We start from the raw sequence: 19,463 nt of genomic DNA, 5'->3' as shown, positions 1-19,463 counted from the left end.
TCAAAAGTATAAAATAATTATTTCTTATTATTCCTTTTTATCGAAATGCACTTCTTAAGAATGTAAAAAAATGAACTCGGTTGACCTTTAACTCTTGATTATATTCAATAAATTACGGTAAAATAAGTGTTCCACCACAATAAATCTGAAATTACAGAGAATTTTATTTAAAAATGTCTTGCTGAAAATTACTTCTTCTTTTCACTGAAAAAAAAGAAGAAAAAAAAACAATTTATGTTCCATACTGCTTCATATGCTAACAGGTTGAAACTGAACTGCTAAAAAAAATATGAAACTTAGTATTCTTCTAAAAGAATTGCATCTAATTCACGGATTTCTATTACTAACATTTAATTTCGAATGTGGAATAACTGTTCAGATGCCCAAAAAGCATAATATTTTGGAATAATCCAAGTAAACTTTTACTAGGCTCATAATTTCTCTTTCTAACTTAAAAGATTTCAAATATCCAAAGAAAAGTATTTAATCCGAAACACTTCAATGAGATTTTTATTAGCAAAGAAGTTTAGTTAGAAGTTTAGTTAGTGTCTAGTTTTCAATTTTTTCCTTCTAACTTAAAGTATAAAATCAATATCAGTCATTTTTAATAGCATCAAATTGTGAATATTCCAAGAAATGTTTGTTAACAAAGGAATTTCCTGGATTTTTCTTTCCAACTTCAAATACATATGTAATCCTTTGACGTCCAGGGATAGTCTGGTTGGTAGGGCACCGGACCCGTGTCCAAGAGGGCGTGGGTTCGATCCCCGTCTGCCCAAGACTCCCCGAGTAGTAAATGGTGACCGAAGCACGTTAAATCTGTCGAGTCATAAAGTCCTCCATGTTCCTATAACAAACCATACCTCTGGGGATACTGATCCAAGAATTTCCTTGTCTTCTGGCTTGTTTCAAAATTACAATTCTACGGTGTTGAACATTAGTAGTCGTAAACCCAAAATTGGGTTGGCTGTTCAACGAAGGTTATAAAATAAAATAAAATAAAACTTCAAATGCATATATAATCAATTGACGTTGAAAAATTTATGAAATCTGAAATACTCTTAAAAGTCTTTTGTTAACAAAGAATTTTGTCTAGTTCGTGGTTTTTTCTTTCTAACTTCAAATGCTCATGTAATCATCAAAAGCTCAAAAAAATATAAGATCCAAAACATTGTTATGAGACTTTTCATCAAGAATTTAAGTTTGTTTACGGATATCCCTTTTTAATTTCAAGTATGAAATCACTATCAGATGTCCAAAAACCCGTTATTTTGGAAAACTTTATATCATAAGAAGATATTTATTATATTGTTACGGCGGGCGACTTCACCAAATGAGCGATAGGTGCCAATAGGGCAGCCCCTTCTTCATCATCCAATCAGAAGGACTTTGAAGGGTTGCCCTGAAATGGTGAAGAATCTTGTGGAGCGTCCGGCAGTTGGAAGCGGAGCAAACTGAAGGAAGGAAGCTGGCGTGTGAGGGAGAAAGGTGCAGGGGTATGTTGGCTTCTTTTAAATTATATTCTAATTTGTAGTATTGATATAGTTAGAGATTAATTGTTTAGTAATAATCAAGATGTGTATTTAAATATTCAGGATTAAACATTAATTATAATTTGTAGATTTGTTGTTTTCATATTAATTAAATTAATTTAGATTAGCTAATATAGGGATCCACGTGTGAATACAGGTTATGGAATAATCATTAGATCTTAAACAATGCAATGTACTAGGGAACTTCGTATCATTGGCGCCGTGACCAAACACGGAATTTTTTTTTTAAAAATTTAAAATGCTAGGAAACTTTAAAAAATAAATTTAATTTCGACACGTGGATTCAATCTTAACAATCCAGTTATATCTATGAGTACTTTTCCATATACTAATAATTAATTTCGTTAAACTATGTATATTTGTTCAAAATTTATATTTATTTCTTTTTATTTTTTTTTATATCGAGAGGTAGGGATTAACTTAGCTGCTACGCCAATTTTTTTTTATCTAAGTCTTGCCACGTGCCGATTCACCGACTAGTGTAATTTTAGCATTTAGTAATTAAAATATTAAACCATCATGAGTAGAAGACGTCAACGTTCACCAGAACATGTGGAAGTTAGAGCAAATAATGTTCGCCTTAATAATTCAGAATTTTTAAACTTATTGCCTGAATATCGCGGCGATAGTGATGAGTTATCTGTTAGGGAATTTATAAACAAATTAAATCAGATAGCTCTTCTAAGTCAATGGACAAATCAAGAAAAAATAATTATAGCCAAATTAAAACTTAGAGATTCAGCTGCTAATCATCTAGAGATAGATAGGGAAATTAACACCACAAATGATTTTGATATGTTCAGTAATCTTTTAATCCAAAGGTTTTCAAAGAAAATACCCTTAGCTACAAATTTGCAAAATTTTGCTCAATGCAAACAAGAGGATTTAGAATCGGTTCAAACTTATGCATCCAGAATTAGGAAATTAGCGGTCGGCATATTGTCGCCGGTTGAACACTCGCGTGAAGTTTTAGAAGCTCACGATAGGATGATTCAAGCTCGTTTCACCAGCGGTTTGAAAGAGGGAATTCAGCGAGCTGTTTTATCTAAAGGACCGACAAGTTTTTCACAAGCGATAGAGATAGCTCTAACAGAGGAGCTTAACGATTCAATGGTTGCGCAGTCGCGAGTTAATAACAAAGTTGACCAGGCTGCTGTCCAAGGGTCCGTTATTAATCTTTTGGTTGATCAAATATCCGCATTGAATTTAAAAGTTGATAAATTAGCTGAACAGGCAGCATGTTCAAATTCTGTTGAACACAGGGTGCATAATTACCAAACCGATCGGAGAAGTTATAGAGATCATAACGATAGATTTAGAATACAGTGTTTTCTTTGTAAAAATTTTGGGCATTTCAAAAGAGAATGCCCCATGTTGTTTCAAAATCAAATTCGACACCCAGATAGAAGACCCAGAGGACAGGGAAACGAAAGGGGGGGCTTCTCAACAAGAGCTCGAGGTTGGAACGGGAGGCCCCGGAGAAATTAATTCAAGAAATAGAAAATAGTAGTAGAAAAATATCCTTGCCTTTGATAAAACTTCACTGTGGAGATTTGGAATTTTTTTCTTTAATAGATTCAGGTGCTAGTGTATCAATAATGTCTCCACAAATTTTTGATAAACTCGATAAAACTCAAATTGAAGAATGCGTTGATAAAGATATTAATATTAAAGCAGTAAACGGGGATACTTTAGAAATTTCAAAAGCTTACGTAATTAAATTTAAAATTGAAAACCATACATTTTCTCATTTGTTTTATATTACACGTGATATATTAACATCAGCCTACCAAACTATTTTGGGCTTTGGATTTTTTAAGCAAACCCAAGCTATCTTAGATACAAAAAATTCATGCTTACAAGTATTAGATATTAAGGTTCCGATCATAGATCTAGTTTCGCATCATATTTATAATTTTGATTCTAATGCTACGCGGTTAAAACTAAAGAAAAAGACTATTCTTCCACCTAACTCTTTAAAAATATTAGATGTTACATTACCTATGATACCAGCTAACAATGTCGATATTTTAATTTCTCCTTTAAATAAATTAGATAAACGTGGAATTAATGTATTACCTACTGTAACAACAACTAATTCTAAGACAAAAGATCTTAAGTTAATGATTAGAAATACTACCAACAATGCTTTTGAATTAAATAAGCATATGACTTTAGGCATCGTAAACTCAATGGAGGAATTTCCCGTAACTGAAATACCTATTTCTAGTGATCCCCTTCCTCCTCTTTCCGAGAAAGACTTTAAATTTCCCGAATTAGACAAAAATTTAAAACAACGATTAGTTAAGGTCTTACTACAACATGCTAACGCGTTCGCAAGATCTACAAAGGAATTAACTGGAGCTAAAACTCAACCTCATAGAATAATATTAGAGCATGAGAATCCAATTAAATGCCCTATATATAAAGTACCTTATCAATTGCGAGATGAAATGCGTAAGCAAATTAATGATTTATTAGATGCTAAAATTATATCACCTTCTGACTCGCAATATAATGCACCCACGCTTTTCGTTAGACAAAAAAATAAATGGCGACTCGTCCTCGATTTCAGACGTTTAAACGAAGTAACGTTAACAGAAGATTTTTTAATCCCATCCCTGGATGATATTTTATGTGAATTATCAAATAAAACTTACTTTTCGGCGCTAGATATGCGTTCGGCATTCAATCAGCAGCCCTTAGATCCAAGAGATCGGCACAAAACAGCCTTTACTGGTCCAGATGGAAAAAAATTCCATTTTAATAGATTATGTTTTGGACTTAAAAATAGCCCCAAATCTTTTCAATCTATTGCTCAAGAAATTCTCGGTGACTTATTACATAAAGGAGCGCTTGTTTACATCGATGATGTAATAATTTTTTCCGAAACAATAGAGGAGCACTTAGTAATATTAAATGAAATTTTAGGCCGTTTCGAAAAGTATAATTTGAAGTTTTCTCCTGCTAAATGTCAATTTTTAACCAAAACATGTAAATTCTTAGGCTTTATTGTTTCCTCCGACGGAATTTCGGTTGATAAAGATAAAACGGTCAAAATTAATGATTTCCCAGTTCCGAAAAATGTAAAAGAAGTTAAATCATTTTTAGCATGTTGCGGATTTTATAGGAGATATGTAAAAAATTTTTCAGCCAGAGCACATGCTCTTACGAATTTGTTACGCAAAGACGTAAAATTTGAATGGTCTCCTACTGTTCAAGCCGCTTTTGAAGACATAAAAAACGCAATTTTGAAACCACCTTGTTTAGCTCTCCCGGATTTCAACTTAGAAATGCAAATTACCACAGATTCTTCTGAAAAAGGAATTGGAGCTGTTTTAGAGCAAATCTATCCTTCAGGTGAAATAAAACCGATTTATTTCTATTCAAAAAAACTTAATCCGACTCAATCAAAATATAGTGCAACTGTGCTTGAATTCTATGCAATATACTGTGCCCTTCAATTTTTTAGAGCATTTTTAATAGGTAAAAAGAAATTTTTGATTTATACAGATCACAAACCGTTGTTAGGCTTTCTCTCTAACAAAAATCCATCCGCGAAAATTTTACGCTGGAAATTAGCACTAGAAGAGTTTAATTATGAGATAAGATATGTAAAAGGTACGATGAATCCAGTAGCAGATCATTTGTCTCGGTCAATAAATACTAATTCTATCTGCTTTCCCAATTCCGAAACCATTATAACTTTACAAAATCAGGACCCAAAATTGAAAACAATTATTTCAAAAATTAATAACAACACTAATAACGATGATTCTTATTTTATTTCCGAGGAAGGGTTGCTTATGCATTTGAGTAAAAGACACTCCAAATCCCCTCGAACTTCTTTAATTAAGCAAATTTGTATTCCACATTCCTTAAAATCCACAATTCTCAAAGCAATTCATAATGACTACGGAGGTCACTTGAGGTTTTTCAAAACCTATCATAGGTTACGAGAAAAATTTTTCTGGTCTAAAATGTACTGCGATACGAAAAATTTTATCAATTCGTGCGAAATTTGTTTATCCAGACGCAGTGCCTTTAATATAAACAAACCTCCACACCAACCATTTACCCAAAGTAAATTTCCAGGGGAATGTTGCCATGTCGACATATTCGGACCATTAAAAACAACATCGAAAGGAAATAAATATGTCTTATCCATTATCGATGCTTTCACTAAATATATCCATCTGGTATCACTGTCGGATACGAAATCAGAGTCTATTAGTAAAGCTATTTTCGATAATTTTATTGCATTGAAAGGTTGCCCTGAAGTAATGATTACTGATAACGCTAAATATTTTAAGAGTAAGGAATTTTCTGATTTTTGTAAAATAAATTCAATCGAGAGGAGACACATTTCAGCATACAGTGCCTTTGTTAACGGCAGGGTAGAACGCCCAAATTATTCGATTGCAAATATCCTAGCAGCGCTCTGTGACGAAAACCCAGAATGGGACCAATTGCTTCCACATGTCATGATGTCGTTGAACTCTTCGACTCATGAGGCGACACATACATCTCCTTTTTTCCTTGAACATGGTAGAGATATGAGATTACCATATTGCATTAAAGATTCTACTAATAAATTTCAATCAGAAACCGAATATCTACAACAGTTAATTTTAAATTTGAATGAAGTTTTTTCCAAAACATTAACAAACTTGTTAGAGCAAGAAAAAAAACATATACGTCTCAGTGAAAAAAACATTGATACTAAAAAAATAAATTTCAGAATTGGTTCTCTTTGTTTTTTGAAAACACCTAACACTACAAGTAAATTATCAGCAAAATTAAAACCAAAATTTTCCGGTCCATATAGAGTTGTAGACAGGATTTCAAAAGTAAATTATAAATTAATGCTCGTTAATAATCCAAGGAAAGTCATATCTACTCATGTCCATAGGATGATTCCATTCATTAAAAGGTTTAGTTATTTGCACCTTACTCAACAAGATGAGGATCCTACAGAACAAGATAAATTTATTAAATTGCATTTGCAGCCGAAGAATAATGAGAATAAACCTACTAAGATTAATGCAAATCGTAAATATAATTTCAGAACAAGAGTTTTTAGGAATTCATCTTTACCAACAGAATAAAGTTTATAATTTGTAAAAAAAAAAAAAAAATTATTTGTTAACATTTGTTTTTTCTTAATTGTATGCTGGCGTGCAGTTAGGGAATTCAAAAAAAAAGAATTTTTTTTTTCACAAGGGCCCGTGAGAAAAATATTAAGTTTGCAAATTGTTTTTTTTTTTCAGACAAGCTAAATTGTAAAATAAATGTATATATAGATATACAAAAAAAAAAAAATTTTTTTTAATTGATTATTTACATTAAATTTTTTATTCTTAATAAGTAAATAGCCACAGACCCTCTGTATCCTTATCTCCCTCCAAAAAATAAATAAACAATTGTTCCTTCCAAAGAGTTGATTCTGCCAAACATTTCAGATCCCCGATCATCATTCAACCATGACACCCGTGGCTCCTGTGCTGACTTTCCATGTACGACATCAGTTGTTCCAGTTTGGAGGACAGATGATTCTTCGTCACTTCCAGTGTTAGCCTGTTAATCTTCATCCATTACTTAAGAGCAGCATCCTCAGCCTCCGATCCATGTGATCCAGACTCCGATCCAGACTTCGACCATCTACGTTCATATGAATGCTATTCTTCGATACTGTTCCAGTGTGAGCCTGTCAATCTTCATCCATTATTTAAGAGCAGCATCCTCAGCCTCCGATCCATGTGATCCAGACTCCGATCCTGACAGATCATCTGATTGGACTTTAAGCAACTGCCTCTTGACACCAATCTCCCTCACAAAGTAGAATTTAGCGGCGGAGGGATGTTACGGCGGGCGACTTCACCAAATGAGCGATAGGTGCCAATAGGGCAGCCCCTTCTTCATCATCCAATCAGAAGGACTTTGAAGGGTTGCCCTGAAATGGTGAAGAATCTTGTGGAGCGTCCGGCAGTTGGAAGCGGAGCAAACTGAAGGAAGGAAGCTGGCGTGTGAGGGAGAAAGGTGCAGGGGTATGTTGGCTTCTTTTAAATTATATTCTAATTTGTAGTATTGATATAGTTAGAGATTAATTGTTTAGTAATAATCAAGATGTGTATTTAAATATTCAGGATTAAACATTAATTATAATTTGTAGATTTGTTGTTTTCATATTAATTAAATTAATTTAGATTAGCTAATATAGGGATCCACGTGTGAATACAGGTTATGGAATAATCATTAGATCTTAAACAATGCAATGTACTAGGGAACTTCGTATCAATATAATATTTATGCCTAGTTTCTGATTTTTTCTTCTGGGCTAACTTCAAAAGTTATGTCAGTTTCAGATGAATTATACGCTACTGCTTGTGAGGAGTGTAATGTGACTGATTTTGGAGAAGAATTATCAATTTTGCTGTGTCCAATACCGTATCCAAAGTATATGAACAAACCTGTAAAAATTGAAGTGATAAATTAAGTAAAATGATAAAACATTTCATTCAAATGGTTATAAAAAAAATCATAATTTATAATACAAATAATGAAAGAAATATTATATTTAGTTTAGCAGCGTGTTACACTAAAAATGACATATTTTGACAGTTTTACTTAAAAAGGGATATGTTCTGACAGTTTTACGTTTAAAGGATATATTTTGACAGTTTTGCGTGAAAGGAATATATTTTGATAGTTTTATGTAAAAAGGATATATTTCGACTGTTAAAAAAGCAATAACAGAATGATAGCATACACAACTAACTATTACATTTGTTTTCTGATTATGAGATTGTGGCACGTCAAAATATAACAATTAAGCATTAGTTTTTCGACTTTTGTGACAAATCAAACAGTAATTATTTAAAATATTTACTGTTCGGTGTTTGTGACAGGTGAAAGAATAATGACAGATTTTTTTTTCTTATTTTGCGTTTGGTGGAACAGCTAACATTGGTCAAAAAATAACGTAACACAATTTTAAAACAGTTACTATTTAATATTTTCCTTTGGTCATAAAAATAAAAATTATTATTTTTAAATCAAAATATGGTATAGAGACACGGATTTTTCTCTTAATTGCAGTTACGAGTATTATTCTGAATACATTGGAATAACCGGAAGAAGAAAAAAATTCAAATTGACTGAAGCATAACATTAATCTCGTAATTTTTACTTTCTCGGGGTTTTTTTTCTTTCTATTTTACTTAGAAGCATTCCTTATTGTCTTTAATACTCATACAATGCCTTTAGAATTTTTTTTACATTATTTTGCTTAATTTTGATGCAAAAGTAAAGCGAAATTTGCTTAAGGAAATTTCCATCCACTTCTTATTTTCTTATCTTTGAAATTTATTCCGGCGTATTTTTTTTTTCAATGAAAGTATTATATTTTAATATTTTTAAATCTCCGAAACTAATTAATTACCTTAAAATGTTTTATTCTGAAATTTGATAGACATTTCAAAATTTTTGACAGAACAAATTTTATTAAAGATTTGGCTTTCGTATTTTTATGGATAATTTTGTACTTTGAATGCAGTCAACTTTGAATTACTATTGCTGCAAATTAAAAAATTTATATGAAGATTCTTTTCTTCAAGTTCAGTTTTTTCTACAATCATTGAAGATTTTTTTTATCTTTTAATTATGTTAATGTGTAACTACTGAGATTTATTTCTTTTCGAACTTGTGCTTTAAGTAATGAAAAATTGTCTACCATTTCTAATCACTGCAATAAAATTAGCAAATATTAAATTGCAATAATTTTTAGCAATAAAATTTTCTATTTAATTTTACTCAAATAACAATTAAATGAAAATACTTCCATGGTAAAGTGTCTAATAAAATGATGAAGTTCAGATAGTTAATACTTCATATCTAATCGCTGAGACTAACCAAATATAAACTTTGGAAATTCTAAACACTATCTAATAATTTTTTTTTTAAAAATCAGGTTTATTTTATGCCATCCCCTTCCGTCTAACAGATTTGATTTTTTTTTATTTATTTTGTTTTCAGTTTCAGAACTGATTCAAGTCCTGTAACAATGCCCTGATAGTTTTTTCTAATTTATTACATACTGTCTCAAATTATTGAAATAAGCAGTATTAATACCTAATTTAATATTAATATCTAATCATTATATTTTAGCCATATGAGAAATAAATTTTAGAAACTAAAATTCACGGAATCAAATTTTTTAACTGATTAAAAAATAGAGCTCCACTTACCTACTATAACCCACACTAACAATCTTAACCATGTCACTGCTTGAAGATTAACTAAAAGAACGATGTTGATAAATATGCTCAAAGCTGGTGTCAATGGAACAAGTGGTACCTGCAATAAGCATTTATATTATGAATCTTTAAGAGATTTGTAATGACTTAAGAGGCTTATACTCTTTTAAAAAGGAGTGAAGAAAGAAAATGATCGTTAAAAAAATTAAAACGGTTCATATGCATAGACAGTATACTCTCGATAACTCGAACTTCGATATCTCGAAAAACTTTTTTTGTCGAAAAAATATTTTTCCCCTTGGCATTATATGTTAATTTGAATTCCAATGTCGAAGAGTTTCTTCTCAAAACCTTGCTAAGACAAATTTTAGTTTCGAAATAGAAAATGAATTTTTTTGGAAAAAATCACAATGTAAATTTATTGTAAACCAATTCTTTTCTATTTAATGCATAATTATTTGCGTCTTACTATTAAAATTAAACTTACCGTAACTTACTATTAAATTTATTATTAAGAATAAAACTATCATTCTTGTATTTAGATTTATAGTCAACTATCAATATAAATATATTTGTTAGTAGTTATTCTCATGTATCATGACTATTTTTTAGAGTAATGTCTTAGAATATATTTTTATACTTTTTAGAACGTATTTAGTTTTGAACTTGTTTATTTCAAAAACTCGAAATTTCTTTAGCCCCCTTCAACTTTACGATATTGAGAGTATACTGTACATGTAATTCCCCTTTGACTATGATTACCCAAAAGTTTCTTCACACTTCAGAGAAATTATTGTTTTTTTTTCTTACACCGAATCTCATGGCCTCTTTCAAAAGCATGTATGCATGTGCCAAATCCAACATGTTCAATCTGCCTATACTATCAAACTCTCCCTGCCACAGTGGTCAATTTCTCGGACATTGCAGGGTCTGTTTCGTTCCAGGCTCCACATAGATCATATTTTCGTATATGGTGAGAACCAGGGATCCACTGTTGAAATGTCTTTATTTCGACAATTATTATCACCTGTTACAGTTGTTAAAATTAGTTTTGTATCACCTTATATATATATTAGAAGTAACAATTTTAAAATCGCAGTAAAGAAAAGAAGTTGTCCGTTTTTTGTTTATTCTGAAAAGAAGAAAAAAATCGGTCGTTTTCATAATTTTTTTTTCTTTAATTAATGTACAATGCGCAATCGCATTTTGTGGTGCGTAAAAGTTTACTATTTCCCGAGCTTTATTGACAAAACGTAAAAACTTTGTTCCAAATCTAAAACACCAGTTTTGAGGTGCGTTCGCTTCCCATACAGTTAACGAAACAGTTAAGAAACTTCACTCATCACGCTTTATTCACTCGTAATCTTAAATGCAGGCATTTTTTTCAATTCATTTCTCGAAGGAACTCAAAAAATATGAATTAACACTATACTGAAGAGGGATATAGATATCCATTTTTGAATACGCAGCTTACAAAAATTCCTCCAGCAGAAGTTTATAGATCTTATTTAACCATAAATTTAATCAGCATAAAATAGGTCCCAGAAAACGATGAAACAGGTAATGAATAGGCTGGTTAAAGGTGATTACTGAACACAATACAAGTGAAGTGTATGTTCTAAGGTGCGATTATAAAAAAAGATTTAAAAAATAATCCTTTTGAACAATTTCTGATGTAATAATCGAATTTTCACTTAAAAAGGGGCAATCTGGCTGGTTCAAGAGGAAAATTTTACTGTAATTAAATATTAAAATATTACAATATCTTACCTTATAATTAATATGCATTGAAGACTGCATATTCAGTAATATAGGGATGAAAGATAACACGAAACCACAGAGTAGAATGACTACAATTGTAATAGACCACCACACACCTTTAACTATTTTGACATAAAATATCCTCACGAATCCGCACAGCAGAAATGTGAACACCACGTAATTTATCAAGCTCATGACAACGAGTCTTCCTGGTTGACAGTCAATGTAATTTTTCAGTCCCTTAAAACGTTCTTTTAACTGTCCTGCTCGATCTTGAACATGAAATTCTTTACCATCACGGTCAGTTGAGGATATCTCTCCGCTAGTGTCTGGTCTATATCGTATAACTATTACTGACGCACTAACAATTAGATAAGCGAACAAAGTGCCAATTGAAAGCATTTCCACCAAACTGTTTATATCAAAAATGAGTGTGAGGATGCCAGACAGAGACGAAAAAATGTACATTGCTTTTAAAGGTATTTTAGTTTTTTTATTAACAATTGCACAAAAGCTGAACAACAATCCGTCGTCTGCCATAGCATATACAATTCTAGTTAATGCAAAAAGACTTCCAATAATCGCAGTTGCCATACCACTAACAGCTCCTAGTATGACAACTATTTTTGCCCAGTGAGCACCATGATAATCTAAAGCATCTGGCAAGCCAGAATCTTCAGCAATATCTCGATAATTGACCATAAGTGTTAGTACGGAAGATACGCCAATATAAGCAAATGTCGCAATACCCATGGAAAGCATGGTCGCTCTAGGGATTGATCGCTGAGGATCTCTCACTTCTTCCCCAGCTGCGGCTATGGAGTCGAATCCTACGTAAGCATAGAAGCATGAGGCAGCTGCAGCAAGAACTCCAGAGAATCCAAACGGCATGAATCCTTTAGTTTCTGGGTTTGTCCAGTTCTTTATATCAGCAAAATATGCCCCTACACAGATTATAGTTAGTATAACACTCAGGTTAACAAATGTAAATACATTATTCAAATGTGAGGTCATTCGAATCCCAAAGGAAAGGCATACAACAAACAAAATCAAAATTCCTAATGCTAGAAAATCCATGTATTCCGCCATATATGGTTGGTGAATTTCTCCCACAAGCGCCATTGTTCCATTTTTGATGCGACCTCCAGTTAAAGAGTCTATGTAAGCACTGCATGATCTGGCTACAGCTGCTGCTCCAATTATGTGTTCCAGTGCAACGTTCCAACCTACTAGGAATGCCCACAATTCTCCAAGGGATAAATATGTATATGAATATGCTGATCCAGATCTGGGATACCTTACTCCAAGTTCAGCGTAACATAAGGCAGATAAAAATGATGCAAATCCACTGAGCAAGAAGGCTAAGATTATTGCTGGACCTGCAATGTTTTTGGACACGGTAGCTGTAAGAACATAAACTCCAGAACCAACCATGTGACCAACGGCCAGAAGAGTGATATCCACTGTATTGAGACATCGGCGCAAATTTGTTTCCAGAATATCCATATAAATACATTTTTTTCTCATAAGCTTTGATGTGAAGGTTCTAATCTTTTTTGGTACTTTTTTATTAGTTGATAACACATCTAAGAACGAAAAGTAAATGAAATTAGTACTTAATAATTTAAATTTTATAAATAAAAAGGGGAACATCACTTACAATTTTATTTAAACTCGCATAATATGACGCAGGATAACAAATTTTGCGTTACATTTATTTAACTACTTGATTTTATCTAATTCTGTGGTGGGATTTCAAATCTGAAATTAGTTTTGCTCCTAAAGCTGAAATTTTTTAAGGACATTTTTAGTTAATTTTTTGCCGCAATGTAATATTTTAAAAACGTTTTATATAACAAGGGGTCACGTTAATGTTACGACAAACTTCTAGAGGAAATCGTATCACCAGGATTAAAACTGCATGGGAACCCATGCCTGGAAATGTCGTGCTCGGCTAGAGGCTCCTCCCTATTACAACCTGTTTAAAAACACACAAAGAAATAGTGATTAACAGACAGTGAATTCTGAAGCACGCGAAGTTCATAATAGAAAAGCGTTCCCAACGGTGTATGATGATGATTCCAGGCATTCGTTCCCATGCAATTTTTATCCTGATGATATGCATTTACTTCCTTAGAAGTTTGTCGCAGCATTTATCCAACCCTCTGTAACATATGTCATTAAAAAATGTCATTAAAAAATTGTAGCTTGGAGCGAGAAATAAATTGCAGATTTGAAATCAGGGAAGCGAAATTATCCAAGCTCTGATTAATAATCTCATGCAATAGGAAAAAAAACAATTTTTAGACCCGTACATAATATGCCAAACAAAAACAACACAATAAAACAATGAAAAGTGACAGGAGAGTGATTACTTGAGGATATTTTTCGGACGCAATGTGTACAAATTTCGTACCAGATTAATACTGTTCATAATAGGCTTGAGATCCAACTAGATTTGAATACCTCCATTTAAAGTTTCAGAATGCTTCATTTAAATTCGTATAACTACAAAATGTACTGTTTCTCCTTTATTTATATGAATTGTCTGTTGAATTGTTTTATTTAAGTAAAATGCTTTCAAACATGCATTCTGAAAAAAAAAAAAAAGATTTTTTTTTTGAAAATTTTACTATCGTGATCCCTTTAAATGTTACTACACTGTGCTTCTTTATGAACAATATAAAAGAAGAATGTTAAACCTACTGTAAAAACTGAGAAATAATATCTTTCTGAATATGATGTCGAATAACCTAAACAAATGTGGGTAAAAACAATTTATTACGAGCTAACACCAAAGCGAGTGTTCATATACGATTTAAACTTATAATAGAAATAGCTTACACCTAATTCTCACTCATTCACACAAAATGAGTATTATTTTCTCTTCAGAAGACATGTTATGTTTATGTATGTGTTATGTTATGTTATGTGTTGGCGCGCTCTTTTTTATCGCCCGAAGTTTAGAGTTTGTAATTGTGAATTAGTCGGCAAGACTTTGTTGCTGTTATATTTTGTTATGATTTTATTAAATAATTTGTTGTTCGTTGTTAAAACAGATGTGGATGTTTTTAAGGATAATTATATTTTTTCGTGTAATAAGGATAATTATATATATATTTTCTAAATCTCTGTGAACTGTATTAATAAATGATTTTAACATGTATAATTTCTATCAGCTTCCGTTTTGTAAAGCCTCGTTCAATAAGTTTCTCTTTATGTTATCGCTGTGCTACTCATATTCTTGATTTACAAACTAATTTTACTTTGAAAATTTGATAGTAATCCTTGTCAAAAATTAAGTCAGACAAGTATGTACATTAGGGATCGTGAATTGATATTTCAGTGTAATAGGAAATAATAATAATAATATTATTGTTATATTATATTACTATTATTTCCTATTATTATTATATTATATTACATTACTATTATTTCATATTATTATTATATTATATTATGTTATTATTATTTCCTATTATTATTAGATTTATATTATTATAGTATTATATTATTGTTATTATTATTATTATTACATGTATCATATTATATTATTGTTATTATTATTGTTATTATTATTATTATTAGATGTATTATATTATATTATTATTATTATATACGAAAAATTCTATTTTTCAGTCGAGAAAAAAATTTGTTAAGTAAATATTAAATGTCAAAAAAAGCACCCCATTATTGGATATTAGATTAGTTCTATCAATTCAAAATCAAATCACAATCTCAATTTGTTTTAAATATTTGTGAAACAATTTAATTTTTTCCTCAAAGTAATGAAAACTACAAATAATGATCATATATGTTTCCTTATATATAATTAAACTGGAATAAATTTTTTTTGAAAGTAAGGCAAAGTATCATTAATTAAAATATTTAAGAAAAGAAAAGCACCAATTATTCTGTGTAATGGGGTTAAACTTTTAAAGGCAGGAATATTTACACTTATAAAATTCATTTGTTCAAAGATTATTCCATGAAAAAAATAACATATTGTAAATATTTATTATTTTCAATTTTTTTTTAAACAGTCGAAAAAATGTCGAAGGAAAGGGAGTCGAAAAAATTTTGAAATGTAAGGTTTACAATTTTTATGTCATTTTAAAGTAGGAAATTTTACATAACAATAATATTCATAACAACAATTAGAATACCAAACTTTAAACCGTTCTCCTGACCAAACTATTGGGACCATATTACCAAGATAACGGCGACCCCCTATATTTTGGGTGTCAGAAATCCGATTCCATCAACAAAAATAAAATGTTTATTCAGAGAAAGTAAGTTATTGTGTCTGATTTCGAAACTTAAAATATCGTCTGCATTAATTAATTAGATTATTTAAGATCACCCCCTCGAATTATTAAGATCTAGTCATAAAACGTGAAGTTCCAATCTTTAGACCAATAGTTTTATAAAATGTCCCGTAATACCTTAGAAAATATGAAATAATGAGACTAACTTCTAATCACGTTCAGGATTTGTAGCGTCACTAAAATTGATTTATAATCATTCTTTAAATTCTGAAACCGTTTTTCAATAATAAATTTGCATTTAAGTAGATTTTATTAAATTTATTTTAAAGAAATATTCTAAGAATGTAGATGCAATAAGAGTGGTGAATCGATAACATAAAATTAGGAGCACTGGATAAAATATTCCCTATTTATTAAATCAGACCATAAAAAACTTTAACCAAATAATGTATAGGTTAATACTCCTTCAGATGCGTTAGAAATAAGAACTAAAGTCCTTAAATGCTCAAAATGTCCGACTCCAAATTAATATTATTAATGCATTTTATGTAATATTATCTATTAAATTATTACTATTATCATCATCTTTTCTATTAAACTTAATAGCATTTTTAAAATAACAAAAAACGGAGTATGGAAATCGAGAATTTTGCCAAGAGTTGTGGTTTCCCTTAGCTCTAACGTCATTCGAACTTCACAGCGCTTGCGCGAAAATTTCCCTACCAATCACAATATCGATATGAGGTAGGAGATAAGGTTAGCGTTACGGGTTATGTACAGCAAATGCTTTGCAAAAGCAAATATATTTTGTAAATACAAATTGCTCCGTGCTGTACAGCCTTAATATATATTTTTAGAATTCTTGTCAAAAATGTTAAAAAATTTTCTCATGAGGAGTCGCGAATTAAAAGTAGGAAGCAAAAGCAAAAACATTATCAAAATGTATTATATCACTATTAAGGAGGGCGGAATGAAAATATTAAAAGTAATTTTATTGCCGAAGGAAACAAAGAAGAATTCGAAATTGATGATTAGAAACACTATCAGTTATATTGGATAATTAAACTGAATTTGTTCTCCCTTCCACCTGCCTAACTAGTGACTGGCCTGATTTCGATATGGTTTTAATTTCTGTCTCGATTAAATATTAATTTATGGTCTTTAACTCGCATACCTTTTTACTTTTTTAATAAAGGATTTTAAAAATGTGCATTATCTGAGGGTGATAATTACAGAACATAATTAGCTTGTATACCTTGCTAGGAAATATAACTCATGGTCTCTTTCAATCATACTTTGATACCGTTTATATGCTGTAAAGTAATATATTTTCTTCTTCATTTTTTTTTTACTAGCAAAGCATATCAAATCTATTTTTCTCTCCTTCTAAATTTGGTTTCAAATTATAGGAAGCTATAATAAAAATGTATATCGTAATAAAAATAACCTTCGCAAATACTCTAATAAAGACTAGCTGTAAAAAGTCAGTAAAATATCCTATAAATAGCAGTTCAGTTTTAATGGTCCTTACCTAATCTATTTGCCTTGCACTATAAAAGGTGTCTATAAATTTTAGACAACGCCAGGAAATACTTTGATCAATAACAGAAATTATATTTTAAACCTTAGAGATGTATTTTTATCAGCACATTAATTGATGCCTGTAGAACCGGACTAATACTAGTTATCGCTATTAACATGCGTATTAGCTTTAAACAAACTCTATTAAATATGTATCACCAGAATTTTATCAATTTTTAATCATCTGTATCCATAGATGAGAATTTAATTTTATAAGCTTTACAGCTGTAAAAAGTAATTGCAATAAGATTTTTAAAAAATTAAACACTTAAATTAATAATTAATGCAATGACAGGGATTACATTATAATTATTGAAAAAATTTTTTTATAATTTTGATACACCGCAATCCTTAATTTAAAGTTTCAGAATTATGTTTATTAAAATTTTTAACAAGTTAGGTAAAATGTAGATGTAAATCTAAGTATTGTAAATTCATAATATTAAATAATAAGTAAAAAAATTGAAACATTATGAAAATTATAATACATTCTTAGAAAATTAAAACTGCCAAAAACATTAGTTTTATGATGATGTTATTTTTTGCAGAAGGCATTTTAAAATGAATAGATCAACAGTAACATTTTAATATGAAATTGCTAAGTATCTTAAATCTGGTATATCTTTATTGCATAAGTAGAAAACGCTAAAATTTAAATAGCTGTCCTAAAACTGCAAAAGGTTTCGCTAAAATATTATGAAAATCATAATACGTGTTTAGAAAAGTACTCTTAATGGAAATTTTAGCATTAAAATAATAAATAAAATAGCTAAGCATCATAAATTTGATAATTCTTATAAAACAAGTAGGAAAAGTTAAAATTTTATAAACTGCTTTAAATTGCGAAACTCTTCGTTAAAACATAAAAATCATAATTCATTTTCAGAAAATAACACTTAATAAAAACAGTAGCATTATAATAATAATATTGTCGATAAAAAGATTTTCGAAATGAATAACATCGATATTAAAAATCAATAATTGGAATAAATTGACGTTGGAATTAAAAATTAAGGAAATGAAATACTACAACCTACGCTGTAGATAATGCGTAAATAGATGTAATAGAATGAAATAGCTAAGCATTATAAATTTAATATGCCTTTATTGCACAAGTAGAAAAAAAAGTTTAAATTTTGCAAATTGTCTTTAAATTGCAAAACTCTTAAAATTATAAAAATCTTAATAGATGCTTAGAAAATAATACTTAATAAAAACAATAGCATTAAGATAATATTGTCGATAAAAAGAATTTAGCAATGAATAAGATCGACATTGGAAATATGTTACGACCTACAATGCAAATAACTAACAGATGGTGAATAAATAAATACAATAGAATGAAAAAGATACAAAATAGTTTAATTACCTGATTTCTCTGTTTCAGTCATTTCGTAAGTTTGTTTAGTCATCGTTCTGATAAATGTATTTTATTGAGTAACCTATGCATTCAAGAAAATATCACGCATAAGTTGTGCAGAAGACCATTTTAGCAGTTTAGTATCAATTGAAATAATATAGTTTAAGATTCATGTGCTACATAAATATTTTATTAGACTAAAATAAGTATTGGGAGAGACTTATTACATGAACTACCTCTGAATTCCGAAGAAAAAAAATTTGTCTCTGTTGCACTGTAATCGAAAACAATTGGTAAATATTTATGATCGTGAGGATAAAAAAACATAAAATGACGCAGCTCTGTTCTATTCTTTCAAATAGAAAGTGTCTAAAGGTGTTTTTCAATGCTATTTTTTCAAGGTAAACAAAAAAATCATTGCCTTGGGTTTAATTTTAAGCACTGTATCTACCTGGTTAAAAAAAAGTTTTACTTTAAATATATATATATATATATATATATATATATATATATATATATATATATATATATATATATATATATATATATATATATATATATATATATATATATATATATATATATATATATATATATATATATATTTAATATTAAAATTTAATACTAAAAATTTCTTCATTAATTTATACAATTTTTCCATGTGCAAATCCGTGGCTAAAATTAT

General features: G+C 30.0%; 1 protein-coding gene across 2 annotated transcripts; it reads right to left on the bottom strand.

Moving 5' to 3' along the window:
* Nucleotides 1-1,178: 1,178 nt before the first annotated feature.
* Nucleotides 1,179-19,037, bottom strand: LOC107443020 (cationic amino acid transporter 4). 2 transcript variants are annotated; one of them, XM_087166158.1, is made up of 5 exons: nucleotides 18,788-19,037; nucleotides 11,579-13,155; nucleotides 9,800-9,908; nucleotides 7,855-8,023; nucleotides 1,179-1,309 (listed from the first exon to the last, which is right to left on the bottom strand). In XM_087166158.1, exons 1-4 carry the CDS (start codon nucleotides 18,828-18,830, stop codon nucleotides 7,866-7,868), a joined length of 1,887 nt encoding a protein of 628 aa, XP_087022284.1. In that variant the 5' UTR covers nucleotides 18,831-19,037; the 3' UTR covers nucleotides 1,179-1,309; nucleotides 7,855-7,865. The 2 variants fall into 2 exon arrangements, with proteins under 2 accessions (XP_087022284.1, XP_087022285.1); XM_087166159.1 differs by lacking the exon at nucleotides 1,179-1,309 and having other exon boundaries at nucleotides 7,851-8,023.
* Between the last annotated feature and the right edge of the window lie 426 nt (nucleotides 19,038-19,463).

The sequence above is a fragment of the Parasteatoda tepidariorum genome, chromosome 6 (assembly GCF_982258835.1).
Source record: "Parasteatoda tepidariorum strain Cologne lab strain chromosome 6, Ptep-v5.0, whole genome shotgun sequence".
NCBI lineage: Eukaryota > Metazoa > Arthropoda > Arachnida > Araneae > Theridiidae > Parasteatoda > Parasteatoda tepidariorum.
Note: the sequence above shows the minus strand (reverse complement) of the source record. Positions and strands in the feature narration are given on the sequence as shown.